The sequence below is a fragment of the Symphodus melops genome (genome assembly GCF_947650265.1).
Source record: "Symphodus melops genome assembly, chromosome: 2".
NCBI classification, from domain to species: domain Eukaryota; kingdom Metazoa; phylum Chordata; class Actinopteri; order Labriformes; family Labridae; genus Symphodus; species Symphodus melops.
In genome coordinates this window covers 26,927,982-26,953,615 of record NC_136692.1, presented here as the reverse complement: position 1 = coordinate 26,953,615, position 25,634 = coordinate 26,927,982, and the positions used below count along the sequence as shown (strand labels likewise).

Genomic DNA, 25,634 nt, shown 5'->3' with positions numbered 1-25,634 from the left:
GTTTACACCCTGGGTGAAGCCAATAGAGTCCAATAGAGACATGAAAGCCGTGCTAAGACTGTCATTAACAACATCCACATGGATATTGACATCACCTACAACAATTATTCTATCACTGCTAAGAACTATGTGTGATAGAAATTCTGCAAATTCAGATAGAAATTCTGAATATGGGCCAGGAGGGCGGTAAACTATAACAACTAGAACTGGCTGAAAAGTTCTAGAGACTGGATGTGAAAGACTGAGTGCAAGACTTTCAAAAGAGGTATAATTCAGCTTTGGTCGAGGATTGATTATAAGACCAGAATTAAAAATAGCTGCTACTCCACCACCTCGACCAGTGTCTCGAGCTATATGAGCATTCAAATGACTGGGAGGGGTGGATTCATTTAAACTAACATATTCATCCTGAGAAAGCCAGGTTTCAGTTAAACAAAGTAGATCAATATGATTCTCTGATATTAGCTCATTTACCAGGAGGGATTTAGATGCTAGGGATCTAATGTTTAGTAAGCCGCATTTAATTGTTAGATTTTTTTGCCAAATCGTATTTGTAGTTTTGATTTTGACTAAATTTTGATGATTTACGCCTCTTTTTTTGAGGCTGGAATTGCCTATGACAGGTCTTGGGCAGAGAACAGACACAGTATCTATAGTATAAGTAGGGTTACAGCTATAAGAAGATCTAACTGAGTTACAGTTAGATTTACAGTCACAAGGACAGCTATAGTGGCAGGTAAACAGATCTAAAGGAAGCGCAGAGAAGTGTGTAAGACTGCAGCTCTGCATCCTGGTCTGAACTCTGATGAGTTGTCAGGGTTTGGGACTAATAAACTCTGCTACGTTTCTAGATAATAGAGCTGCACCAACCAGAGTAGGATGGATGCCATCTCTAGCTAGCAGACCAGGCTTTCCCCAAAAGGACTGCCAGTTATCTATGAAGCCCACATCGTTTACTGGACACCACCTCGATAGCCAGCGGTTGAATGAAGACATGCGGCTATACATGTCATCACTGGTCAAATTAGGGAGAGGACCAGAGAAAACTACGGAGTCCGACATCGTCTTAGCAAAACTACACACCGATTCCACATTAACTTTAGTAATTTCCGACTGGCGAAGTCGGGAGTCATTTGTGCCGACATGAATTACAATTTTATCAAATCTACGTTTAGCCTTTGTCAGCAGCTTTAAGTGAGCCATGATGTCGCCCACTCTGGCCCCGGGTATACACCTAACTATGCCCGCTGACTTCGCTAACTTCACGTTTCTGACTATGGAGTCTCCAATTATCAGAGTTTTTGTCTCAGCGGGTGCGTCGCTGAGTGGGGAAAATGTGTTTGAAACATGAAGTGGTTGGTGGGGAGTCGTGAGCCTCGTTTTGTGACCCAGCCACTGCCTCCCGGCTGCTCGGGAGCTACCGGGGGAGATTTAACACTATGTCGGCCCGCACCGGCTACAGAAGGCTGGCTAACTGCTGCTGCATAAGATGACTCTGACTCAAAGGTGCGGAGCCTGCTCTCTAACTCAGACACCCTCGCCTCCAAAGCTATAAACTACATTTAATACAGATACCTTTATCAGTAAAGGAGGACGAGGAGTAACTAGACATCTGGCACACAGAACAAGAGAGAGCAGGAGAGGGAGAGGCAGGGAGAGAAGCCATAGTAGGAGAAGCTAACTGCTAAGTTAGCCTGAGAGTACGTAGTTTAACGCAAACAAAAGATCTATAGATAGCTAGCAGGGGTGCTTTAGTGATTACTTCGATTACTCAGAGTGTGCAGTGAATGGAGACAAAATGTAAGAAAATACACAGGATAAACAATCTAGCTTTAGCTACCGAGCTATCGATCGGTAGTAGCGATAGAGCGAGACACAACAGGAAGTGATGCAATACGCTCACCGTAGTACGTCAGGACGTCGGCTGTCACACACACGCGCACCCAGTAGTCCGCTGCAGCTCATCCACTTCCAGATGTGTTTGTTCACCACCTTATTTGCCTCTATGAAGGTTTATTCTCTGATGGGCCCACTGCCCAACAGAAATGTAGTTTTGCTTATGTAAATTATGTAATCTGAATTTATATCTCTATTTTTTAATCTGTTTCATCTGAAGGCTCCTTCACTATGTTTCTCATTCTCTTAGCTTATTACAGTTCTCACCTTTCCTCCTCTTTGCCTGATGATCCTCTGCCTTTCTTGCTGCAACAAATGATAACTTGATTGATGCAGCCTTTTAACACTACGTTACATATTTTAATATTCATTCAGCAAATACAGTCACATCGCGACCGTCTTTACTTTCGGTTTTAATGAAACGAAACTTAAGAGGAAAATGCGGAGGCGCTGAGCCGTTTTTTTTCATAGTGAGGACGGACGATAGGCTGACGTCTACTTTATAATGCTTTGCGATCTACCAACACTGCCTTCGCGATCGACTGGTAGATAGCGATCGACGTATTGAGCACCCCTGATCTAGAGGGAAATTCAATTCTAGTAGATGGCATGCAGGACACAAGACATTAGTTACAATGAACAGTAAACAATAAACAACCATTGCCTCCCCCCCTTCCTTACAGTGGTTGTTTATTTTTGTTTATTGTTTTAAAATGCTCTGGAAGCCCCGCCCTCTTTCAGAACATTCAAGCATCAGAGCCAATCAGAAAGCTACAATTTAGTGGAAGGTTGGGCTGCTTTGATGCTTGAGTTATGAGTCATCAAAGCACAACGAGAGACTGGCTTTACTGACCACACGGACAAGACGAGTTCATCACTCGAGAAGGATCAACTACAGTATCAACTGCAGAGAGCATTTTAAACAGTTTGCGATAGACAACTTCAAGCCTGCAACAGCCTGCTCAAGACTTAGTTTACAAAAGTCTGATAAGTAAGAGACATGGATTCAAGACAGGAATCAGGAAACCAGGCTTCTACTTCTGCTGCCCCTCAGAGCGCTCAGTATCACCCTGATGAGGTACATTACCTGAAAGAAGCCCTTCAAGGTGCTAAAAGCCAGATTGGGAACCTTCATTGTCAGAGGTTCGATGACCAGGTGTTTTGGGAACATGAAAGGCGGAATATGTGCCATAAGATTCACAATGGACGGTACAGAGCCAACCGGCTGCAGGACATCATGAGCATCAGGGAAAAGGAATTTAAAGACAATCTTGAAAAAAACATCCAGACCATCTCCAAACAAGAGCTGGAGATCTCCCGCCTCAACACCTCTCTCAAGTTGAAGGATGTGGAGATTGAAGCTGCCAAGCGCTTCAACAAGGAGCAGATGGAGAAGAATGACGCACAATTGGAGGCACAGAGGCAGATCAACTCTGAGCTCAGAGATCAGATGTTTAAGGCATCTCTGGAGATCCAGAGGGCTGCTTCTCTGCTGAAGGAGACCCAGATGAGGTTGGACCTTGAAAAGCAGCAAGTCCAGCAGAGAGACAGCTTCATAGAGGCTCTCAGGAAGGAGAAGGAGGACCTCTCCCAAAAACTCTTTGAGACCTCCACCCAGCTGAAGAGCAGAGAAAATGAGTCCTTCCAAAAAGATCCCCAGGAGGAAAACTACAAGGCTCTGCAGGAAAAGTTCATGAAGGAGATGGAGGAGAAAGAACAGATCTGGACCTCCAGAATCAAGAATGTAGAGCAGGAGAAATCAGAGCTGGTAGAGGAGAACCAGAAATTGTGTAAAAGTGTCACAGAGTTGGAGACGGAGAACAAAGTCCTTGCAAAGACAAATGAGACTTTGACGACCCAAGTTGATGTGCTCGAGATGACTGCTGAAAAAGAGGCTGATCAGGAACAAACCAGAGTCCTGGAGGTAGAGACCGAAAACAAAGAACTGGTCAACAAAGAAAAGATCCTGGTGGCCAGAATCGAAGAGCTCGAGACAGAGACAGAAGAAGTCAAGCTCCATCTCAAGAAAAAAAAGAAGAAGACAGGCTTCTTCTCAAAGACTTTTAAAGGGAAAACAGATGAGGAGCAACAACAAGAAAAAGAAGAAAATGAAAGGAAACAAAGAGAGAAGGAAGAACAGAAGAAGGATGAACAGAGGAAGAAAGAACAGAAGAAAAAAGACAAAGAGGAGAAGACTAGTAAAAGTTTTTGGAAGTTCTGGTCGAAAAAAGAGAAGGTAAAAGAGGCGGAGGAGGCTCCTTGTAGCCTGTCAGCTCAGGTATCAGTAGCTCCTTGGTTTCCATCCTCCTCCACCTCGATCTCCTTCCTCCTCTTTTTATCCTTTCATCCAGCCTTCGCTCCATCACCTGCCCTTCGTTCCCCTCTTAATCTATGACGCTGCGGGATTGCACGACAGTGCCACCATTAAGACGGTTCCTGGTTTGAATCCTTGGCCGGTCTTTCTGTGTGGGGCTTTACATGTTCTCCCCGTTTGCATATGAGGTTTCCTCTGGATGCTCCAGTTTTCCTCCCAAATAATCAAGACATTCGCTTAATTGGCCACTCTAATAACGATAATAAAAAATGGTAAACATATTTCTGCATGTGTCTGCCTTTCACTTAAAACACTATAACATAAATAATGAACACCTTGTCTTCCACAGCTGTGTGATTTGTGACTGTATTGAAAAGATGAAAAGCAAACATTTCTACAGAATAAAAACTGTGATGACAGTTTTTAAAGACAATTGAGCTATGGTGCAGTTTACAAAACCTCATCACCATTACTCTGGGATTAAAATACTTTAAAGTATGTCTAGGATCTCTGAGGGCCTGCATTGAATGGTTTTAAGTTGTAGTATCCTTATGCCTCAGCAGGTCTGGCTAAAAAAATTGATATTTTGATATTTTCATTAACAAAAAAAAGTTTACAAAATGGCTCAGTGGCGCCCCCGTGAAACCTTCAAAAAGGCCTCCCCGTAGATGTTTTTTTGTCCTACATGCATAACCATTTTTATGCACATTAACCATGTCAGGACCTACATAAAACCCTCTAACAACCTGTTAAAGCTATTTTCTTAGGCCAATGTATACCTCTCCTTTAATGCTCTAAACTTGCAGCACTGTACTAAATGTGTACTGGCTGTTTGCATTTTGCAACATTTCAAGGACACTTTGTTTATCAGAAACTAACACACGAGCATCACGCCACTTCTGCTAAAACTTCTGCTGACACATAGACTGTAGCTGACATAGCACTCAAACATTTTAGAGGATGCAGCTTACTACTTCATCTTGTGGCTTCTGACATTTGTGGTCTATCCTCTGGTTTTAAAAAAACAAACAAAATATCTTCCCAATTTTTCCTTTTATTTTAATTTAATCTGGAGATGAGCGGTCGACCCACTGACAAACATTTCCACCACTCCACCTCCCAGTAAGAGCGCTGGTCGTACAGCAGGCTCGGGCACATCACCTGGGTCCAGCCGTGAAAACGCCACGGTGTGTCAAGGTAAGGCTGCGCCGCCCCTTGAAGAGGAGCTTTTGTGTCGCCTTCAGAGAGAACCAGACGTCTGTGGGCTGTGTCGGGGTCAAGGGTCAAGTTCACAGAGTCTAGGAAAGAGAGGGTTGAATTAAAATGACTCGAGTGTTGACTGTAAATGTGGCCTACAATTCTCTACAGACATGAAACTTGAATGCATTCATTAAGGCTGCTTAAAGTAGTAACCTCACCTGTTACACCAAAGGCAGCTTCCGTTCTCTTTGACCCAGAATGCAGAACATAGATGCTGTGTAAGAAGTTACAATACTTAAGTAAGTGATTGATGGGTTTAATAATATAACTGTCCCTAAAGCTGAATCTATCAACAGACTGGATTGTACTCATGCAGCATATCACGGCCGTGGTTCCATTCTGACAGATACACTGAGACGTTGTGCAGGCTGAGGAATAGACGTTTATTCAATGGAGGTAGAGCCCTTATATACAGTACAACAGATGCCACAAATTCCTTCCCACTTTAGATACTTCTGTACATGGTATGAAGAAACACATGACCTTTACTCTTTGAATGTCATTCCTATATCTGAGGAGCACTTTAACATTGAACTGTCTACTGAGGCAAAACCTTATACTTTCATGATACCTCGTGTGTCTCTCCCAATATGGTCATGTCTTCTCTAAATAGATCATGGTCTGCTCACAGCAAAGTTTTCTCTACAAGATATATCCAAACTGAACGTATCAACAGAAATTCGTACTATCAGTGATCGTTGCAGAGGATCAATTAAAGGAGGAGAATAAGACGTGTGCAGACAGAGAGAGGCTGAAATGATGATCCAGAACTTGGTGAGCCGAGATGGCAAAGAATGACTGAAGAACCAAGATATCTATGCACTGCAGCCCAACTTACAATGAACACAACAAGAAGACCTGAGTAAAGACACACATTACAGCTGTCCTGAGAAGCAGAGGAGCCTGAGAGCAGAGAAAAGCAGGTAAGCAAAACATGGGAAAATATGGACGAGAACGAGGGTGGATGCAGCAGCTGTGAGATAAAAACCCACTCTTTACTCACTCTTTACCTCCTTCGTGAAGTCTGCTTGATTCTGCTCATTGGCGGTCTCATTCCTCCAGACTCTGCTCGTGAATCTTTAAACATGGTCCCGGACCTCGGAGCATTTCTAATGCTCGAAGAGTCATGAGGGAGACTGAAGGGTAAGACAAAGATGATCATTCATCAAGTCGTGGACAGACACATGCACTTTTAACAAAGTTAATTACAGGGACTCCAATGAATGAATATTCACACATGATTATTAGCTTCATGTTTTTTCCTCTTACAATTATAGGCTCGCACAGCGTCTTCCACTTTACCCTTCATGAAACATTAGCTACAGGATAAATTGCTTTCATTATATTTGCATGCTTTCTTTTGAATGAAATCTGTAATTGTGTACTTGAATGCAGGTGTCTTCAATTAGTCTCTGATCTGGTGGGACTTCTCACTGTGTGAACACTTAAGTACTCTACGCAGGTGTGCAAATGGGTTTAGATTCATGCCAGAAATGGTTGTTGTTGTTGTTGTGCGCTCATTGATGATTGCTTTGGGAAAAGAGGTTGAACTCATGAATGCTATGTATACACAGTAATCCATTTATTTAAGCAATACAGTATCACACAAGAATGAGGGATGTTGTTCTGAATGACAGTCCTGCTGCCAGCCATCGATAATCATAGCATGCTCATACAAGTGTACTACAGTTCTACTTGGTGTGCACAACACTGGAAAGCGATCTGCAGAGGTGGGCACGGTATCTGTTTACGACGATAACAGTAAATCAGTTAAAGCCCCTGAAAACCCGACTTGAAATAATTAGAACATTTGTGTGATATCAAAATGTAATGCATCATTAAGCATCTACAAAAATCTAAGTATAAATAAACACTGGTACATTTTAGGAAACCAAGTTAAAAACAGCTTATTTTGCAGGTGACATTTTGATGGACATGCTTCCAACTAAATTCAGCCCCATTCATTGTGTATTGCAACCATTCATCTCACTGCTTAAAGCATCCTGCAAGCCAAGCCAACGGAGCTAACGGCGCCACTTTCAAACAAACAACCATCTTTTCTCTCTCGTCATGTCAGAATCATCCACAAAGAAAACCCTGATGTACGTTTTAGAAAATAAAGGATGTGCAGTGTGGGCTTGTTTGAATAGAGATGTTTGTTTTAAAATGGGCTATAGAAATAAAGATTGATTGATTTATTTTAAGACACTCTGTTTAAGGTGTTTGTCTGTAGACAGGGAAAAAGGGTTTTTGGGCTTGTAATGCCACACACACGGTTTCTCCTCTGTTTAGCATCATTGTGCGACACTGTCACTTTAGTTTAGTGTGAAAGCAGACGTAAACACTGAGTGCTGGTCTGCACTACACCGCTGCAGGACAGTATGATATTGCTTTTCTACAGCATTTCTATGAACAGCCTTTCAAGGATAACATTTTAAAAAAGGGGAATGGTATTTTGCTTCAAACATTCACCAGCTTCCACGTCATAATGTGGAAGCTTAATGTTTCAATACATTGATTAGGAATGAAGCTTACGTTCGCTGCAGGACACAGCTGTTAACAGCTGATTGAGTCATTGTTTCTAATGCACAAAGGAGCTGGTTATACAGTATGCACATCTCATATACAATACATTACAAAGAGAGCAGAGAAAAAGAAGAGGATATGCCTGCACAGGTTCAAAGTCGAAAACCTGGTCTTCTTCCAGGGATAATTGATTTTTGATCTGGACCAGTTCCCAACCTAAGTCCTTATAGACTGAGGTTCTTTTTACAAAACTGACGATGTTAAAAAGGTAAAAGAAGGACAATACCTGCCTGAGGATTCTTCACATTTGTCTGAGGCAGATTCCTAATATTTATGTTTTCTTCCCTTTTCAGTCTCCGCTCTGCTTGTTGTCAGTAAACCTCTGGTGGCCGGACAGATTTCATGCCTGTGCATGATCATTATATTAATCTTTTTTCAGTTTCCTTTAAATAGATCCCCTCTGTGCCAAATATGACTCTGCATATCAAAGGATGGAATTTCTCCCATCCACATATACAAGCTCATTTTGCAATAATAAACTAAAACAGACCACCAAGAGACATTATCACTTGAGTAGACTTGTGAGGATTTTTCAGCGTTCTCCGTCCCTCTGAGCTAAACTAACCACTACATGTCTTAGATTAACCTTGACCCTGTTCACACACACAAACACACACACACACACACACACACACACACACACAAACACACACACACACACACACACACACACACACACACACACACACACTGCAGGCTAATGGGGATGATTAAAGAGGTGGATGACCGTAAACCCTCCTAAGTGTTTGTCATTAATGAAGCCCTGAACAAACACTGCAGAGTCTCTGTGGACATTTCTCTCCAAAATGTGCTGTTGTTTATACAGACCACAGCATGAGAGCAGATAAGAGCAGTGAACATCACAGAGGCATTCTGGGAACCTAATGATGGCAAATACAGTTTTATCTGGTTTCAATACTAAATCGAATAAGGTCTGTTTCCTGCTCAGCGAGATTCTACTACAATTCTGAATCAGCAGTTTGAATTAATATTACCATGCTGTCATTGGCAGCTGTACGCGCATCATAGGAGAAGAACAAGATCACACAGAAAAGAAGTCTTTCTGAAGATGCTTTGCTGTTCGTTTGGTGCCTGTTTTGCTGTTATGTTTTCAAAGTGATTAAAGATACGATTGCTAGGTTATATGTTGTGTTTTATTTTGAAATTGGTTGAACGCTCTGTGTGTTTCCTTGTCTGACTTCCTGTCTGGGTTGTAATATTCTGTCCAGCTGGACCCATGCCTATACAGCATACCGCGAGATGGACTGCTCGCTGTTGAGTCGCGAGTATATGGACATTGGGGGTAAGGCTGACCTGAGGCTGATGGCAATTTTATGGCCTAAGTACTTCTATTTTATGCAAACATATGGAAAAGGTTGTATCCAAGCATCTAACATAAGCTTGACCTGCCATCTTGATGCAACTATCACCTTCATTGACAAAGTCACCAAACACTTGCAACAGACAACAAACTTTGACTTATTGATTTTTAGTTCAGATTTGAACTCATTTGGAACACACATCTTATTGAAAAGGATTTAGACATGACAGATAGTCTAATTAAGTGGATTAAAGTTTTTCTGTCTGAGCCTCCACGAAGAGTGCACTTCAATGGAAATGTGTCTGAATTGACCTTTTTAAATGCGGCAGCACCCCAAGGCACAACCTTGTCCCCTTTATTAATCACAAAGTATTCAAATGAGTTTGGACTGTAAAAACAACATTTCAGACTCATGTCAACCCGTCACTATCATGGTGAAAATTGTTGAAAAAGGTGAGTTGTTTTAAGTATTCAGGAACTTGCATTGAAGGTAGTACACTCAGGTTTTAATAAAACTGCTCTGCGGAGGCTCCACCTACCCAGGAAGCTCAATGAGTTTGGGGTGACTGAAAAGATTCTTGAAATGGAGGATTAGAAAGTATTTTGTCTTTTAACATGGTTAAATGGTCAGGGCACTCGGTCAAACCACAGATGATCCACAGTCACCTGTGCTTTTTGTTAAAACCACTCAGAATAAACACCGGGGGCTTTGGATATTTTGACAGATGTTGATAATTACCCTCGCTGCTTCCTTGATGTTAGCGCTGGATAGGACGTAAACACAGCAGACAATCACAGTGGGGAATTTCCTTGGGAGGTAAATGGTGTGTAAGACAGACTCCGCATCTCGACATTTGGTGTTCACACCTTTGTTGATATTTTGATATTAACACCTGTTTGAAGACACGTCCTGTCTGCTCTTATGACTGACCTCAGTGTCTTGGACCTCATTGCCAAGCCAGCTTCCAGAGAACACTTAAACAACACAATATAACTCTGAGTCAATCACACTTCTGTGAAATCAAACTGTCCACTTAGGAAGCAACACTGATTGACAATCAATTTCAACAGTTGGAAATTATAGGCAATTAGCAAGACACCGCCAATAAAGGAAGTGGTTCTGCAGGTGGTGGTAATCTTGGTGTTCTTGGCATTTGCCAGAGAACACCAAGATTACCAAATTGGCCACTGGCGCCCTGTGCTCTTCACAGATGAAAGCAGGTTCACACTGAGCACATGTGACAGACATGGAGAACGTTCTGCTGCCTGCAACATCCTCCAGAATGACCGGTTTGGCGGTGAGTCAATAATGGTGTGGGGTGGCATTTCTTTGGGGGGCCTCACAGCCCTCCATGTTCTCACTAGAGGTAGCCCGACTGCCACTAGGTACCGAGATGAGATCCTTAGACCCCTTGTGAGTCCATATGCTGGTGCGGTTGGCTCCTAATGAAGACAATGCTAGACCTCATGTGGCTGGAGTGTGTCAGCAGTTCCTGCAAGATGAAGGCATTGATGCTATGGACTGGCCCGTCTGTTCCCCAGACCCGAATCCTATTGAGCACATCTGGGACATCATGTCTCCACCATCTACCAACGCCACAATGCACCACAGACTGTCCAGGAGTTGGAGATCCTTCAGGAGACCATCCGTCATTTTGACTTGTTTTAAGGACATTACATCAATGTTGGATCTGCTTGTAGTGTGTTTATACAATTTGGAGTGTTACTCCAAATGTAGACCGCCATGTAAAGAAAAAAGTATTTAATCAGAATACTTCACTCATTCAGATCTAGGATGTGTTATTTTAGTCTTCCCTTTATTTATTTTTTAGCAGTATATATATATACATTATTATTATTTTTTTTTTCATTCTTGCTGAGGTGGTGTAAAGTGTTGAACTGTTTCTGCTCATTCCTCCTTCACATGCTGTCATTTAGGTGTTCACTGGTTGTAATAGTCAGTGTTTCATATCGAATGTCCTGTTGCTCTTATCTCTTTTTCACCCTCTTCTTTCCACTCTCACAAATTGAAATTCAATCTGCATCGTCAAGTGCATATGTTGGAAAAATAAACTGAGGCTCATCTAGACTGACAAGGATATCACTGACACAAAGACAGTTACTTTGAGCAAATGATACACCACAGCATGAAGGAGAAATGGTTTTTACTGGCGGGAGGTGCAGGAGCTGCATTTTGCTGGCAGATGAGCTGACAAGTCGTTAGCAGTTATAGACGTCTGAGCCAAGAGTGAAAGAACTCACCATCCATCTCTGTCTGCTTCGAATGCTGTAACCTATATTAGGACTTAATGAGCCTCAGTCGTCTGCATTCGGTATCAGTCGCTCATCCTGCAGCACTTTTAAGGTACATTTAAATTGTGTTTAAACATGGCCGGTAGGTGCTAAAACATTTAGAAATACATGCATTATATTTAAAGACACTGCAAATTAAAGCAACAGCCAACTTCTTAAACAAATGCATCAACTAAAATGTGCTGCAAAAGAAGCAAACGTACTGCAGTGGAAACGACAGCCTCACCCTCAAACATGCTGCAGATACATGTATGAAACACGTCAAAAACACAGAAAATAACAGCTAGTAGTGAAACGCTGCCAATTCAGAGTCAGCGTTCCAGGCCTGGACGACAGTAGGTAAGTGAGACCAGGTGTGGAAAGTTTTGTTTAGATGGGAGAGTTGCATCAGTATAACAAACATTGTACAGCAATAAGGAGATTCAGATACAGTCTAGTCTGGATTTTTACACTTGGGATGAGACAGCTGAAAAGGTGTTCCATCGCTGCCACCCCGAAATGTAAGCTAGCGCTAACTCTATTAGCATCCCTCTGCCCCCCCACCATGGAGGGCTACAGTTTAACAATAGTCCCTGTCATCAAACAACCAGGACCTCCAGTAAGTGAACACGAGTCGACAGGTCCAAGAAGTGGACCCCCCTCTCTGCAACAGCTCAGCAGGCAACGGGGGGGCTGCCAGAACTGGGGGGGCAGATGCTGCCCTGCTGGAACTTGGGAACATGATGGCTGAGGCTCTGTGAAGAAGAGGGGCAGAGTCAGTGGGGACATTGGCCGTCAACACTCTTGACAGCCTGGAGGCAGGGTTTCTGGGAAGCTGTTTAAGTCTCTGGAAAGCTGGGAGGCTTCTAAGGCTGAAGCTCGGACTGCAACACTGACTGCTGGTGCTGCGCTGGCACACCACCTGCTGAGGCTCCAGTCAGTGTAAAATAAATAGTCAGGACAAAAATTCACAACTAAGCAACAACAAGGATTCCAGACACCATTTCTCAAAGCTGTGTGAGCTGTTGTACTATTGAAGAAGGGTTTTTGTACAGTAGACAGTGGGCATTGTGTTGACGACATATTATTTATGACGCACTTTAAATCTGGAGGAAGCTCTCAAAGTGCTACATTTGTATACAATATCCAAACCTACACACGTACACATGCTCTTTGTTTGTACATATGAGGACAATGTTTTTTCCTGTCCCTTCACTTATGGTCTAAACCTGAGGCAGATCTGCCTGTTTGGGACTTTTCACAATAGAGCTGTCAAAGTTGATTGATCTCTGCTCTGTTGCCATGTGTTTGTCCAGAGGTGTTTTAGCTGATCCCAAAAATAACATCTCCTAGCTCCGTGTGCTGCGTGTATACAACTTCCTCTCCAGTTTTAACTCACAGGAAGTCTAAACTTCAGAGACAGTCACACAGAATACTGCCTGCGAATGTTAAACACCCCAACACACACAGGTAATAATCAAGCCGGTGGTTAAATTCATTTCCAGCCTGGAAAGGTCAGGTCAGTGGGGAAAATTGGATCCAGCCTTTAAATTTTTAATCATTTAATCTTATATTTCATCATCCATCCTGTAATTAGAAATGCCTTTTGCTGTGAAGATGGCCCTCAATAATGCTCCAACTCTTTAAAAATGGGCTTCATCATCTGTTGTCAGATTTGTGATCTTTATGGGACTAACTGTTTGCTGGATGAATTTAAATGGACAACTCTAACATCTGAAATCAGGAGGGTAAAAATCATGAACACTGAATAGACTCAACACTCCTGTTTGTACCTGATAGCATATGATTTGAGCGTGTCCAGATGTGTTTTCCTTTTTAACAGGATGACTATGACTTGAGCAGGGAATGGTATAGAGTTCACTTATTTACTTTTTTTTTTATCTCCATCATGTGAACAAAAAGCTGTGAAACGATTGGATGCATTCTCCTGCACAGTAAGTTCGTCCATATGCAGTAAAAAAAACTGGATTCATTCTGCGAGTCTGACAAAAACGGGTTTTGTTTAAAAACTACTACTCCTCAGTAAACAAGAGAGCTCGAGATAAGCTGACCTCAGTCAGGCTTGTTTGGTGCCTCGGAGCAGGTTAAGCTAAATCACTATAGCAACAGATCAATAATCTTAAACCTGCTCCAGGGCAGGGATGGTTTTGTTTCTAGTCGCACACTTTATTTAGCTTCATTAACTCATATCTATTGAATATATAACTCGTTTTGTTTACTGCTATTTTCTTACCTGGTGCCACCTGTGTTTGTGAAGGTTGTTTTTTTTTAAAAAAAACAACTCAAACGTGTTTTCAAACTCAGTTTCCTCTATTTTAAAGAAACTCCTTTTAGCAAAAGTACAATAAAGGAGATAAAAAGATAAAAGGTTCTGTATGAAGACCCTGCCGAGCCTCAAACATCATGCTGGACACTTCCTTCAGGCAGGCGCAAAACAATCGTCAGAAGAACAAACAGACTCAGGAACAGCGTAAACTGTTCTAGAAGTAACTGTAAATCTATGCGTTGTGACTGCCACTGTTTACATATTTATTTACAGTATATCTATTAAGAGTTTGTAATAACATGATCACCAAGTACCTATATTTCTGATCATATGCTATATACCCTCTTTTGTTAACAGTTTCTTCACAGAACTTAAACATGTCTTCCATGTTGTGAAAGATGAACTTGAATGGCTCATGGATTTCTTCCCTCATCCTCCTCAAGGTCTCTCGTGTCTTCTCAACCTAGAACTTGTAAAACGGCTTTACATCCTCTGCAATCTGCAGGGTGTCAGGCAGGTCCACTGTGACCTGTGCAAAGAAACATGGGTTTGCTTTGAATATAGCAAAGTGACACAGTCCATACATTAGGTATCCCTCTTGGGTAAGAAGTATAGACTATAATTTATACCCACCAGCACCTTGTATCCAACAGTTCCAGATAGAAACACAGAGTCAGAAAGCAGACTCCCACATGGCAGAGTTTTATAAACAGTCCAGGTCCCCTTGTGGTCACCACCATCAGTGGGGTGGAATATCAGTGTCACATAGTGAAGTGAAAAGTGAAGAGAGCTGCTGATGAAGGTAAGTGATCCTAATATTTCGATTTGACATATCAGAAATTGGTTACAAAAACGACCTGATTATGTAATGAAGAAATAGTGACTGAACCTGACCATCCGCCACATCAATGTTAATAGTGATGAAGTGCTGTATGAATTATCATAGACTTATCATAGAGACAAATTCTAGAAAAATATGGTGCTATTAATAGATCTATGTTCATTAAGCACATAATGTGTTTTTTGTTTTCGGTCTTTATGCAGCTCTGCCTTGATCATGCTCGCTAACGTCATACAAGGTAATTTCATGAATTGTCTGCTGAACAGGTCACTCACACAATTGCTAACAGTTCTTATGTTCTTGTCTTGACCCACTTCAGAAGAAGATCTTAGTCCTCTGTGTGATCGGTGAGTCTGTGAAGTGTCCAGTTTGATACAGGTCACGCGTTCTACTGATGTCCTTTACATCGTTAAAATTAAAGAAACAGAGTGCACAAAAATCAACAGATGCCGTCACAGTAGTACAGAGTGATACGTGTCTATAAAACCACAGAAAACCAGCTGCTTCAGGTTCCTAGGTGGCATAGTGCCAGCCAATTATTTGTGTCACTAGAGTGCCTACCTGTGAGGCACTCTTAAGACAATTGATGTTTAGCTTTATGTGCCGCCTGGACAAGTCAAAGAACCTAATAATTGAAGCCCTAGTCAGCCCTCTGAAAAGCTGCTACAGATTCACTTCTAGGTTAAGAAGGCATCGGTGCAATTACCTGTATGACATATAGGCTAATATGTGACGCTGTAACATGAGAGGTTCTTGATACCTTCTGTTGTCCTGAGGCTGCTTGTTTTGTTTTCATCACCAGTTTTGCCAGTTGTTGGAACATATTTAAAGTCTATTTAAATTCATGAAATCATTAATAATGGATGTTTTCACTCATACAAAATGAATTGTAAATGGTCAAAATGAAAATGTGCTTTAACTCCATATTTAAAGCCAGCAACAAGACTACAAGCCAGGCTTTCACATGCTGCTCAATCCACTGTCTGAAATATATAGAAAGTATTTCTCTCGTGCACACCAGTCTTTAGTGACAGTGACTCCTATGAGAATTATTCTGACGTGTCCTCTCCTCTGGGCCTGCTTCATGTCCTCCACTGGTTTCTGTGTTTTTATGGAGATTTCTGGATCAATCATGTACCCACAGACACACAAACACATTTTGAGAATTACCAATACATAATTCATCCTGACAACTTGTTAGCTACTGCAACACACACACAGTGCTATGAACTCATTCTGCTGGCATGATTGTTGGATGTTGGCATTGATTGTTTTTCCAGTCTAACATGTTGTCAAATAAACTGCACAATAATACGCATACTCACACAAAGAGGAGATATGTCTCAAATTTTTCAGGAAAATAAATAATTTTGATATTGACATGACTCTTCCATGGTTGAATTCGCCACAAAATGTACGGTATGATTTTTCTTTCTTTAACACTGTATTATGGCCAAAGGATGGACACTATTTAGCTGTTTTTAACACACTATAAAAGAGGAGACAAACTTTCAGATGGGCGAACTTGGAGTTTCTACAGGATGTTTGTGCACTGCACTTGTGTATTCATCATTCCATTACCTGTGCTGTGGTCCGTCTCTGGAGTGTGAAGGGAGCGCTACTCATCTCTGCTACTTTACAAATACATACAGAGTTTATATTCAGTGGACTCACCTCGACATTTCACATGTTGTTTGGATGTTGTTCCCTTTATTCCCTTGTGATCATGCATTTATTTTTTTCAATTTCATTTGGGTCTTGGACTACCTCTCGTCCCCTTCTCATGGATGATTGTTGTTTCTTTTTTATTTTGGTGTCAGGCCATCAGGTGGACTCGGGCTGGTGCATTAAACAGATTTTGAGAAATCTCAATCCAGCTTGAGAAAGCACTGAAAATGACAAACTCAGATCAAGAGGAACTCGATTAAGAGCAGCAAAAAAATTATTAAATAATTATAAATATTTACTCTGAATGCAATTACACACCTTTCTCAAATAACACATTAACTTCATAAACAACATAAACAATGACATCAGGGAATCAGCAGGTGTCATAAAAAATTTGAGACCAAGTATAAAAGATATTTAAGGACCCATATTCTTCTTTTTCTGTATGAACCCCAAAAAAGGGCTCAACATGGGACCTTTAAGGCCAAGTCATAGTTACAAGTTGACATACCATGACAAAATGTGCAATATTGTATTTGTTTGTATTTCTTTTTTAATGTTGTAAACCTGTAAGTATAGCCGCTCATGGTTTTGCTCACACTTCAGAAGTAGACTTAGTGGGGAGGACACGGGACTAAATGCTGCCCACGCGTATCCTGTGGGAAAAAAAGGACACAAAACATGAGGGACAAAAAAACTCTGTGGAAGTGCTGGAAGAAACAACAGAGTACAATGCTTTAATGACATTTGTTCCTTTATATCTAAATATATCAGTGCTACATGTAGGTCAAGAAATAAAAAGTATCAACATAAGAAGAACAGACTGGCAGAAAGAAGACATGACACAGTCTGAAATCATAAACTAGACTAGATTCAATCTTTGGTTGTGTACTGGTGTCGAGATATAAATGTCATCAACACCTTCAGCTCACTCTGTTGAAGTTTAATAAATATCTGTGGCTGCGTTTGCACATCAACTCATCCAACTTTACTCAGAAAATGTGCTAGCTGCATGGCAGGAAAACGTGTGGGTGAAGTTAGTTTTCAGGAGTTCTGTGCATGTGTTAAAGCACCGCAACGTCTCAGTTGTTGAAGTGACACATTATACACTACACCCTTTTACACTGACACAATTCAGTTTAATTGGATCCACAGACATATAATAGATACAGCAGTTTGGCTTTCATAAAAAACGGTTTGCAGTCAGTCATGACTTGTTTACTTTGGCCCCTTCCTGCGGTTGCAACATTTGAAAATAAAGAACAGTTACATTCATTTTATTGTGAAACAATAAAAGTCATTTTCATTTTTATTTCGAGGTCACCTGGACTGCAAGAAAAAACATAGAACAACACATTCGCCATTTCGTCTTTTTCTGTACAATATTTTCTGTTTTCAGTATTTACAGTGTTCAATGCTTTCTTTTTGTCAAATGGATTTTGTGTTTCCCATCCATGATCATAAAACTCACTTGGATTAATCCCTGTTGTTACCGTGTTACTGAAAACTGCCATCGTTGGAAAAAGACAAGTCACTTTTGATCCATTTCTGAGCTGAATCCATTCGAGTATGTTTACATCCAAATAACAGCATTCTTCCTGCAAAACATTTCCAATGTCAGATGACTAATCCTGCTGTCATAAAGCTTTGTCTCATTGTTATTGTTACCTAGTAGCTATGTCCACTTTTAAATGATCCAGTCAACGTCACCCCAGCGTTTTGCCCCGCCTTCTGTCTTGTGATTTGTTCTATCCTGTTTCAGAAGGAAATATGTCACAACCATAGATGATGAATGATAATGGATGAAGACTGAGTGATGTCAGCCGTGTGTTCCTGCAGGGAGCTCTGGAGGCTCATCAGCAGCAGACATCATGCTGGACAGTCTCAGCCTAACTTTCAGTCAACCTTACAACAGGCTGAGAGCCGGAGCCGAGGCGGGTTTTGAGCCTAACCGTTACATCTCGCCCAACTGTCAATCATGTCAGCTACTCGCCCCACTATGGATAACATGCATCACTTTCAAAATCAAAACAGAGCGTTTTAAAATAATTCACCCCCCGTACAGTGTGTGCCAGTGACGACTAATCAGACCTATTTTGTTTTTGATACCAGGCTGTAAACATATTTATTTATATTGTAAAAACAGCTTTTTTGGCTGTGGTGTGAATAAGTGACTTCCTGGAGCCAGCTTCAAGCGGACACTTGACGAATTGCAAGATTTTGCACTTCTGCATTGGCTTAATTTTTCAAGACCAGTGGTTTCCATTTGGACACAAAACAGGGGTTAAATACTCTAAGTTTCATTGGGACTTTAATACTTGAAAAACATTAACTCTTTGTTGCCATCTTTTTCCTGAAATATGAGCCTTGATCAGATCAACGGAACAAAAAGAAATCAGTTGGTTTATAAATAGTTAATCTGGTCTTCTTTTAAATATTAACAGGAAAGGTCCCTGGAATACCAAATGCTTTCCCAAGCTGTATTAAATGAATGTTGATTGTGTATGAAATGACTTTTAATTTACTGTGTTTGTCTCACAAAAAATGTGTAAAGCTTATTGGAGCAAATTGCAGCTGTTTCAAGGTTTTCTTCTCGAGGTATTTTACTGAATGTTAAAAAACATTAAACATTAAACCTTAAATCACATTTAAATTTGTTAAATTGGTCGACAAGTTATATTCTGTTAATGTGATAGATAGATAGATAGATAGATCGATCTATCTATCTATCTATCTATCTATCTATCTATCTATCTATCTATCTATCTATCTATCTATCTATCTATCTATCTATCTATCTATCTATCTATCACATTAACAGAATATAACTTGTCGACCAATTTAACACCAGTGAGGCGAGTATTAACCTCTTCTCTTTGTCTCCATTAACACAAATCACATCTTAATTAAAATGTTGACTCACTGGATAAATCTTAGTATTTCCAATCATACAGTGTGTATATATATATATATAGATATATATATATATATATATATATAAACACGTACCTTCATCCACATACTCATTATCAAATTACATTCAGCCAGTTAATCGTCAAATCTACGGAGGATCAGTTAGGGCGCATAGAAGACTGGATTTAATGCCTGATTAACACAATTAGTGCCAAACCTTTCATGTTATAGCACTGTTTTCTTGTACGGTTGTATTGTTTATATGGTTTTCAATAGAAACCAAAATAATTTAGTTTTGGACATGCTCGGAGGAATAAAACATCAGTTATCTGTGGATTCACAATTAATACGCTCTGTCTGTTTCAAGGATCCTTCTCAGGAGTAAGTGTTAACAATCTCAACAGCTGCACCAGAGGTAGCTAACACAACTTAGCTATCAAAACTTAAACCCCTCTTACTATTTAAACATTAACATTAGCAAGCAACTGAGCTCACAGTTTGGCAGCTCATTGGGATTGGTGAGCAATGAATATGTTGGGCCATGAAGGAAGCAATGGATGGATCCCTTGTTGCGATGGAAAAGAATGATGCGTTTATTAGCAGCATTTTAGCTTTCAAAATCAATTAGCCTTTGACGTGCTGCTGTGAAGTAATAGGTCCTAAGTGCGTCCTCCGAAGGATGCAACCCCTGAATTTGGACATACCTGTGGAGACAGTCCACATCCACCATTATATATAAAATTGGAAAAATCATTATCCCCTTTTTTTAATTGGACATGAAATTAAGCAACTATGGAGGCCCACAAAGGCAAATGAGCTCTAACAAGGCCAAACATTTTCCTGAAAAGAAGCAGGCTGAAAATTCAGAGACATATTAAAGTCAAGTTAGACAAATGTTTTGCAAAACATAAACAGCAGAATACTGCATTTAAAAAAGCTATAAAATACTACATCAAAAACACACAATCCTTGAAAACAAAGTACGCTAACATCAGCTTCTCTAAACAGAGTGGTGTCTTTTAAGCAGTAGTTTAAGCTGTGGTTTATTTATCCATTAGAAAGCCATTCTTGATCCATTATGATGTTAAAATTACTTTTTGAGTTTTAAATGTTTAGTCTTATGATTTTTAAATTCATCATAAACAAATTCTCTGCTGCTCCACTTACAGGCCTGGAGGACTAAAAAATGTAATCATTCAATATCTGCCTTTTTGTTTGCAGTTTGTTTTCTGGGTTTGTGTGCTTTTTTTTATCCGCATTGTTTGCACATTTGCAGCCTTCTCGTAAAAATTGCAGCCAATTTCTTTCATGTCACATTTGATTATTTTACATTTAGGGTTTTTTATTTTTACATATTTTTTTCCTGTATTTTTTAATGGATATGTTCAGACTGTGGCAGCGTGTTTGCCCTTGTAGGTTGCCGTAGGACACTAACCCACAACACACTAAAAACTTACAAAGGCATGAGCATGACAGATAAAAAGATGTGAGCAAATCTTTGTCCGACTGGTCGTCCTCTTCATGCCCACACACAAATACAGATACTCACATACACTCACAATGAATGTCCTTATTATGGAAACCAAACATGGTCAAGGTCCTAAAACCAATAAATAATCATTTGCAGTTCTGTGGGTTAAAACCTTATTTCCTTGAACATAATGCGGAGGTGAATGTCCATGTTCGTGTGGGTTACTTCTGTATCTCTCCGTCTTTTTGGCCCACAATAATCACTGATCTAAACGAGGATTAGAGCAGTTATCAAATCTGCTTGACCCTACACATTAGTCTCCTCTTTTTTCAAAGGGTTTCTGCAGCACTGTGTTCTCTCTTCGAGACACATGTCCTCCGTTGCAGTGCTGATATGAGTGGTAGCGGCTCTGTGTGGCAGGAAACAGAACTGCAGGGTGTGTCTGCTCTTCCTGAGTCCTCCTTTCCCTGTCCCGTTGCTAAAGGAGACGACTAGCCGCCGATTCTCCTCCGGCGCGACGGCGCAGGACGGGCCTCGCTCTGCTTTGTGGAGGCGAGGCGAGTCACCGCCAGGATCGCTGCCATTGTTGTCATGGAGATCCGCTAGATTGGCAGTGGCGATGCTTCCGCTCTTGACGTGCGGCGTGTGGCTGTGGGTGTGGCGGTACTCCTCATCGATGTCCTTACCCAGCTTCCACCTCTTCCACCTTTTCAGCATCTCTGACTGCACCTGAGGCACCATGGGAAAGCAAAGAGAGGACGGACAGATGTGTGATGAAGATTTAATAAGAGACGGAGCGCTTCATGAGATGGACGTCTCTCGCCAAAGTCTACATTTAAAAGTGAATAGATGAGCTGATCGAGGAGATTGTGTCCTTCCTGTTCTAGATCTAAAAGAAGACCGTTGAATGTCCATGGATCTCTTAGATATACAAAAACCTACTTAAAGTTGAACACTGATGCAGCAATGTAAGAGATTAAATGAGGGTGGTACTTCAACACTTCAACATGAAAGCACATCAGTCTCACCTCTTTGTTGACAAAGCAGTACAGGATGGCAACCAGCAGGCCCTGAAACACAAGACTAACACCAGTTACCCCAATCCTTTTTTACTCTGTGATAAAGAATACGTCTTCATGAACACATCATCTGGAGTCAAACAACTCAATTATCCTAAAGAGGGGAGTGTTAAAACCAAACCAAGTCCCTACAGACTGAGCTGCTGCTGCCATAAATACATTTTTCTCAAACTGGGATTCTTTTGTTTCGGTGAATTCATATCACGCTGATGTTTGTCTAAGTGTTAAAAAAGAGTGGAAGTAATGACATGATTGACAGCTCTGTTGACGGATGTGGCTCCTGCTGCAGTCTTTTCTGGGTTAGCAGAGGAGAGGAGGAATGGTGAGAGGAAACATGACAGAGACTAACACAAGAGTCACCAGACATTACTTAACCCCGAGGCTCTGCGTCAAATGATACAAGAATCTGTTCTGCTGTGGACTGTACTGACCTGAGGATTCTTGACATTTTATCAGTATGCTAAATGTGTGCTTTTGTTTAGCACAAGGTGCATGTCGTCAACTCCCCGGCTTCACCAGCCAGCTGCCTTCCACGCATGTCCCGTCTCCAATGGAGGTCACCAGCACAATGTCAGTAATCTCATCCCAAAGCAATGCTTAGTGCTCTGCAATACCTTAGATGTAGGGAATTTAAGACCGGAGACTTTGTCCGCTTTGGTGAAGACACGAAGAGAGGAAACCTTGAGAGAGCACTGGTGTCAGTGTGAATAAGAGGGTGAGTTAAAATGAGCTCTGACCTGGAAGGAGTTGAACAGCAGGTCACAGAAGAGACGAATGAGCCGCAGCATGGAGCCTTTGGGGACGGACTCGTCAATGACAAAGGTGAAGAGGATGGCATGGATCCCGAGCAGCGGGATGAGGGTCAGAGTGGACTTAGCTAATCTGGAGCCGAGGAGGAAAAAGGACACAGGGAAGAGTTATTGTCCATCGAGCTCTTTAAGCTCACCCGACTTCTGACTTGGACTTACAGAACAAGAAGGAGAGTCTCACCTGAACTTGTAGTCAGTGTATCTCATCTGATGAGCTCTGAGTTTAGACATGAGGATTTTGATAATGCGGATGAAAATGAAGAAGTTTATCTGTAAAAGGAAGAGAGGAAGAGCGGAGTTAAACGGGAACTAATTATCAGAAGATTGAATTTAGTGTCAAATTTTTAATAAATCAAAGCGAGACACAGAAGGTATCATGAAGGTGGAGACCCTAGTGAATCCATTTTGGTATGTTAGATGGTAAACGGACTTGTATAGAGCTTTTCTAGTCATGTGACGACTCTAAGAGTCATGACAGTTTCCCGGTACACTAAGTTGAGCGTATTGAGCAGCTTCGTGAAAAAGGGAAACCTTTTCCTCTATAACTTTTCCCTTCGTCTTCTACACAGATGTAGCCAAGTTTTGGCTTGTCAACAGAGATTTTCCGACTTTTTAGTATTGACATTGGAGGTGCACCGGTTGTGAAAATCAGGGCAGATCCTGATACCAAGGTTTCAAATACCACTTCAGCCGATTAAAGGTTCTGATACCGATGTTTGTTTCGTGACGTATTCAGGTGTAAGACTCCTACAGTGGCGACATTTTCTTCTAAATTTGACCATGAAAGCAGATTCGTCAGCAGGTGACTCCCTCTGCCTGATAAAAAGCCTCTTCTCTGCCTGAGTTAGCTGTATTAGATGTCAGCATTGAGTCGACACAACACAACCGGTTCGGTTGATGTCTGATGTCTGTCAACAGGGCCGATAAACAACCAACGAATCCCTCGTTATCACATGCATGTTGCCATAACACTCTTTAAATCAAGACACACACACACACACACACACACACACACACACTGTGATCTAGTGCAGAACGCTCCTGGATGACAGCAAACATTAATCATTACAACACTCAGAGTTCTTAGCTCTCCAAGTTTGGTAACTCGTATGTGTATTTTGTCTCGTCAGATGAACACACAGTTCAGTTATGTGCAAATGTGTTCGTGTGTGTAAATTCTTGTGTGGGATTCTTGGAGGAGGACACATGAAGTCACATCTGTTACACGACTGTAGGCCAACTCAGCCATTGCAATTGAGAGACAGTTTCTGCACAGAGGCAAAAACCTTTCGGACTTACACAGTGTAAGGAATGTGTACGTTCAGAAATGTGTGTGTGTGTGTGATCACACGTAGGCCTCTGCATGAGGTCACAAAGGTCGCTGGTGTTTCCCTTAATGTGCACTTGTGATCACAAGTGTGTCCATTCATAATGATGTTTGTCTCTATGGGAGCAAGGAGCAGGAAACACGCGCTAATAAGCTCAGCAAAGTCAAAATGATTACACGACTGACATGAACGTGAGCTCCTCTATTTGTTTTAAATCTTCTAGTTTTACTAAAATGTAACACGTTTTTTAAAATATTTTCATGATTGTCATTTATCCATACTTGATAGTTTTCTAAAGTTAAATGTATAAAAACAAATTAATTTGTACTTTTTCATGTTGACATATGGGCTATCAAGTGAAGGCCAATCAGGAGAAAGACGTGAAAAGCAGAATTAGAAAAAAGAACATAACGTAACGTAATGTGAAAACAGTGAAATGGTCTCAGTGCAGTTTAACCCAGCAAAAGGTTGGTGTGTCCTGTTTAAAAATAGATCCTAACATGTCGACACAATAAATGTGCTGACTGGTATAATAATATACAACATCATTAGAAGGTTTACACAGAAGTCTAATCCAAGTCTCAACACACGCTGACTTTAGGGCACATTCCTGCTGAGTGTGCAAAGTGTTTATTGTAGACCCACTGTCATATGATCAAGTATGATGAAGTATGTCTTGCCTCTGTGTGTGTGTGTGTGTGTGTGTGTGTGTGTGTGTGTGTGTGTGTGTGTCTGTAAGTGTGTGTTTGTGTAGAAATGAAGGTTACAGACAGACACACAGTAACAGTTGTTCTTACCAGATAAGCAAACAGTATGGGAGAACGAATGATCCACCAATAGCCCATGTTAATGTTCCTCTCCCAGCACCTACAAACACATACACACATTTCACACTGTTACTGTAACCTCTAATCAGAGTGATTCTGATCGACTCACGGTACTGTCATTATAATTCTAACAGAGGAAGTAAAAAAGCTGCTATACAACATTGAGTTCAAACAGAGTTTTCTGATTGGACGAGAGGCATTTCCTGAGTGCTGCTGATAAAGAGTACACGTCACTCAGACTTGTATCGCTCTGCCTCAGCCGGATGTTTGAATAAAGTTAATGAACATAACAGAAGGCCGAGCCGTTACACATTAATTTATCACTTGTTGCATTATACATAAATTATAAAGAATAAAAATACATTTACATACAAAATACCAAACAATTAGTCTGTGGAAAAGTTCAGGCAAATAAAGAAGTGGCGTGCAGAAGAATGTTTTGGTTGCTTGGAAACAGGAGCGTTTTAGATGAGCCTGGTGGACATTGTACGAATTGAGGCCGATTTGGACCAGATATTTTGAGATCAATGACAACATTTTAAAGTCTGGCTTAACTTCAGACCGATTGTGCATTGTTAGTTATGCAGTGTTCCCTGAGGCAAGGCGGCCAATCAGGTGCGACCAGTCAGTAAGAGTTAGAGCAGAGCCAAGAGCCTATCCCCTGACTTTATTCCTGACTCTGCCTGCACTAACTGACAAACAGCGTCCGAAAATCACCATGGCAACAGCAGCCATGCCTGAT

At 41.1% G+C, this 25,634-nt stretch overlaps 2 protein-coding genes across 5 annotated transcripts in view; one reads left to right on the top strand and one right to left on the bottom strand.

Annotated features, from left to right (window-relative positions):
• Positions 1 to 2,742: 2,742 nt before the first annotated feature.
• LOC306820431 (uncharacterized protein) lies at positions 2,743 to 4,491 on the top strand. Its single transcript, XM_079338267.1, has 2 exons — positions 2,743 to 4,285; positions 4,377 to 4,491. The coding sequence occupies exons 1-2, from the start codon at positions 2,897 to 2,899 to the stop codon at positions 4,395 to 4,397; spliced, it is 1,410 nt and encodes a 469-aa protein (XP_079194393.1). The 5' UTR covers positions 2,743 to 2,896; the 3' UTR covers positions 4,398 to 4,491.
• A 14,970-nt stretch (positions 4,492 to 19,461) lies between these two features.
• gcgrb (glucagon receptor b) overlaps positions 19,462 to 25,634 on the bottom strand; it is a 55,285-nt gene continuing 49,112 nt past the window's right edge. For all 4 annotated transcript variants that reach the window (XM_079335295.1, XM_079335298.1, XM_079335297.1 and 1 more), the window contains 5 exons: positions 24,863 to 24,932; positions 22,919 to 23,007; positions 22,666 to 22,810; positions 21,878 to 21,919; positions 19,462 to 21,578 (listed from right to left, as the gene is read on the bottom strand). In XM_079335295.1, coding sequence (XP_079191421.1) covers positions 21,156 to 21,578; positions 21,878 to 21,919; positions 22,666 to 22,810; positions 22,919 to 23,007; positions 24,863 to 24,932 — 769 coding nt within the window. In that variant the 3' untranslated portion in view covers positions 19,462 to 21,155. The remainder of the gene's footprint in view (positions 21,579 to 21,877; positions 21,920 to 22,665; positions 22,811 to 22,918; positions 23,008 to 24,862; positions 24,933 to 25,634) is intronic.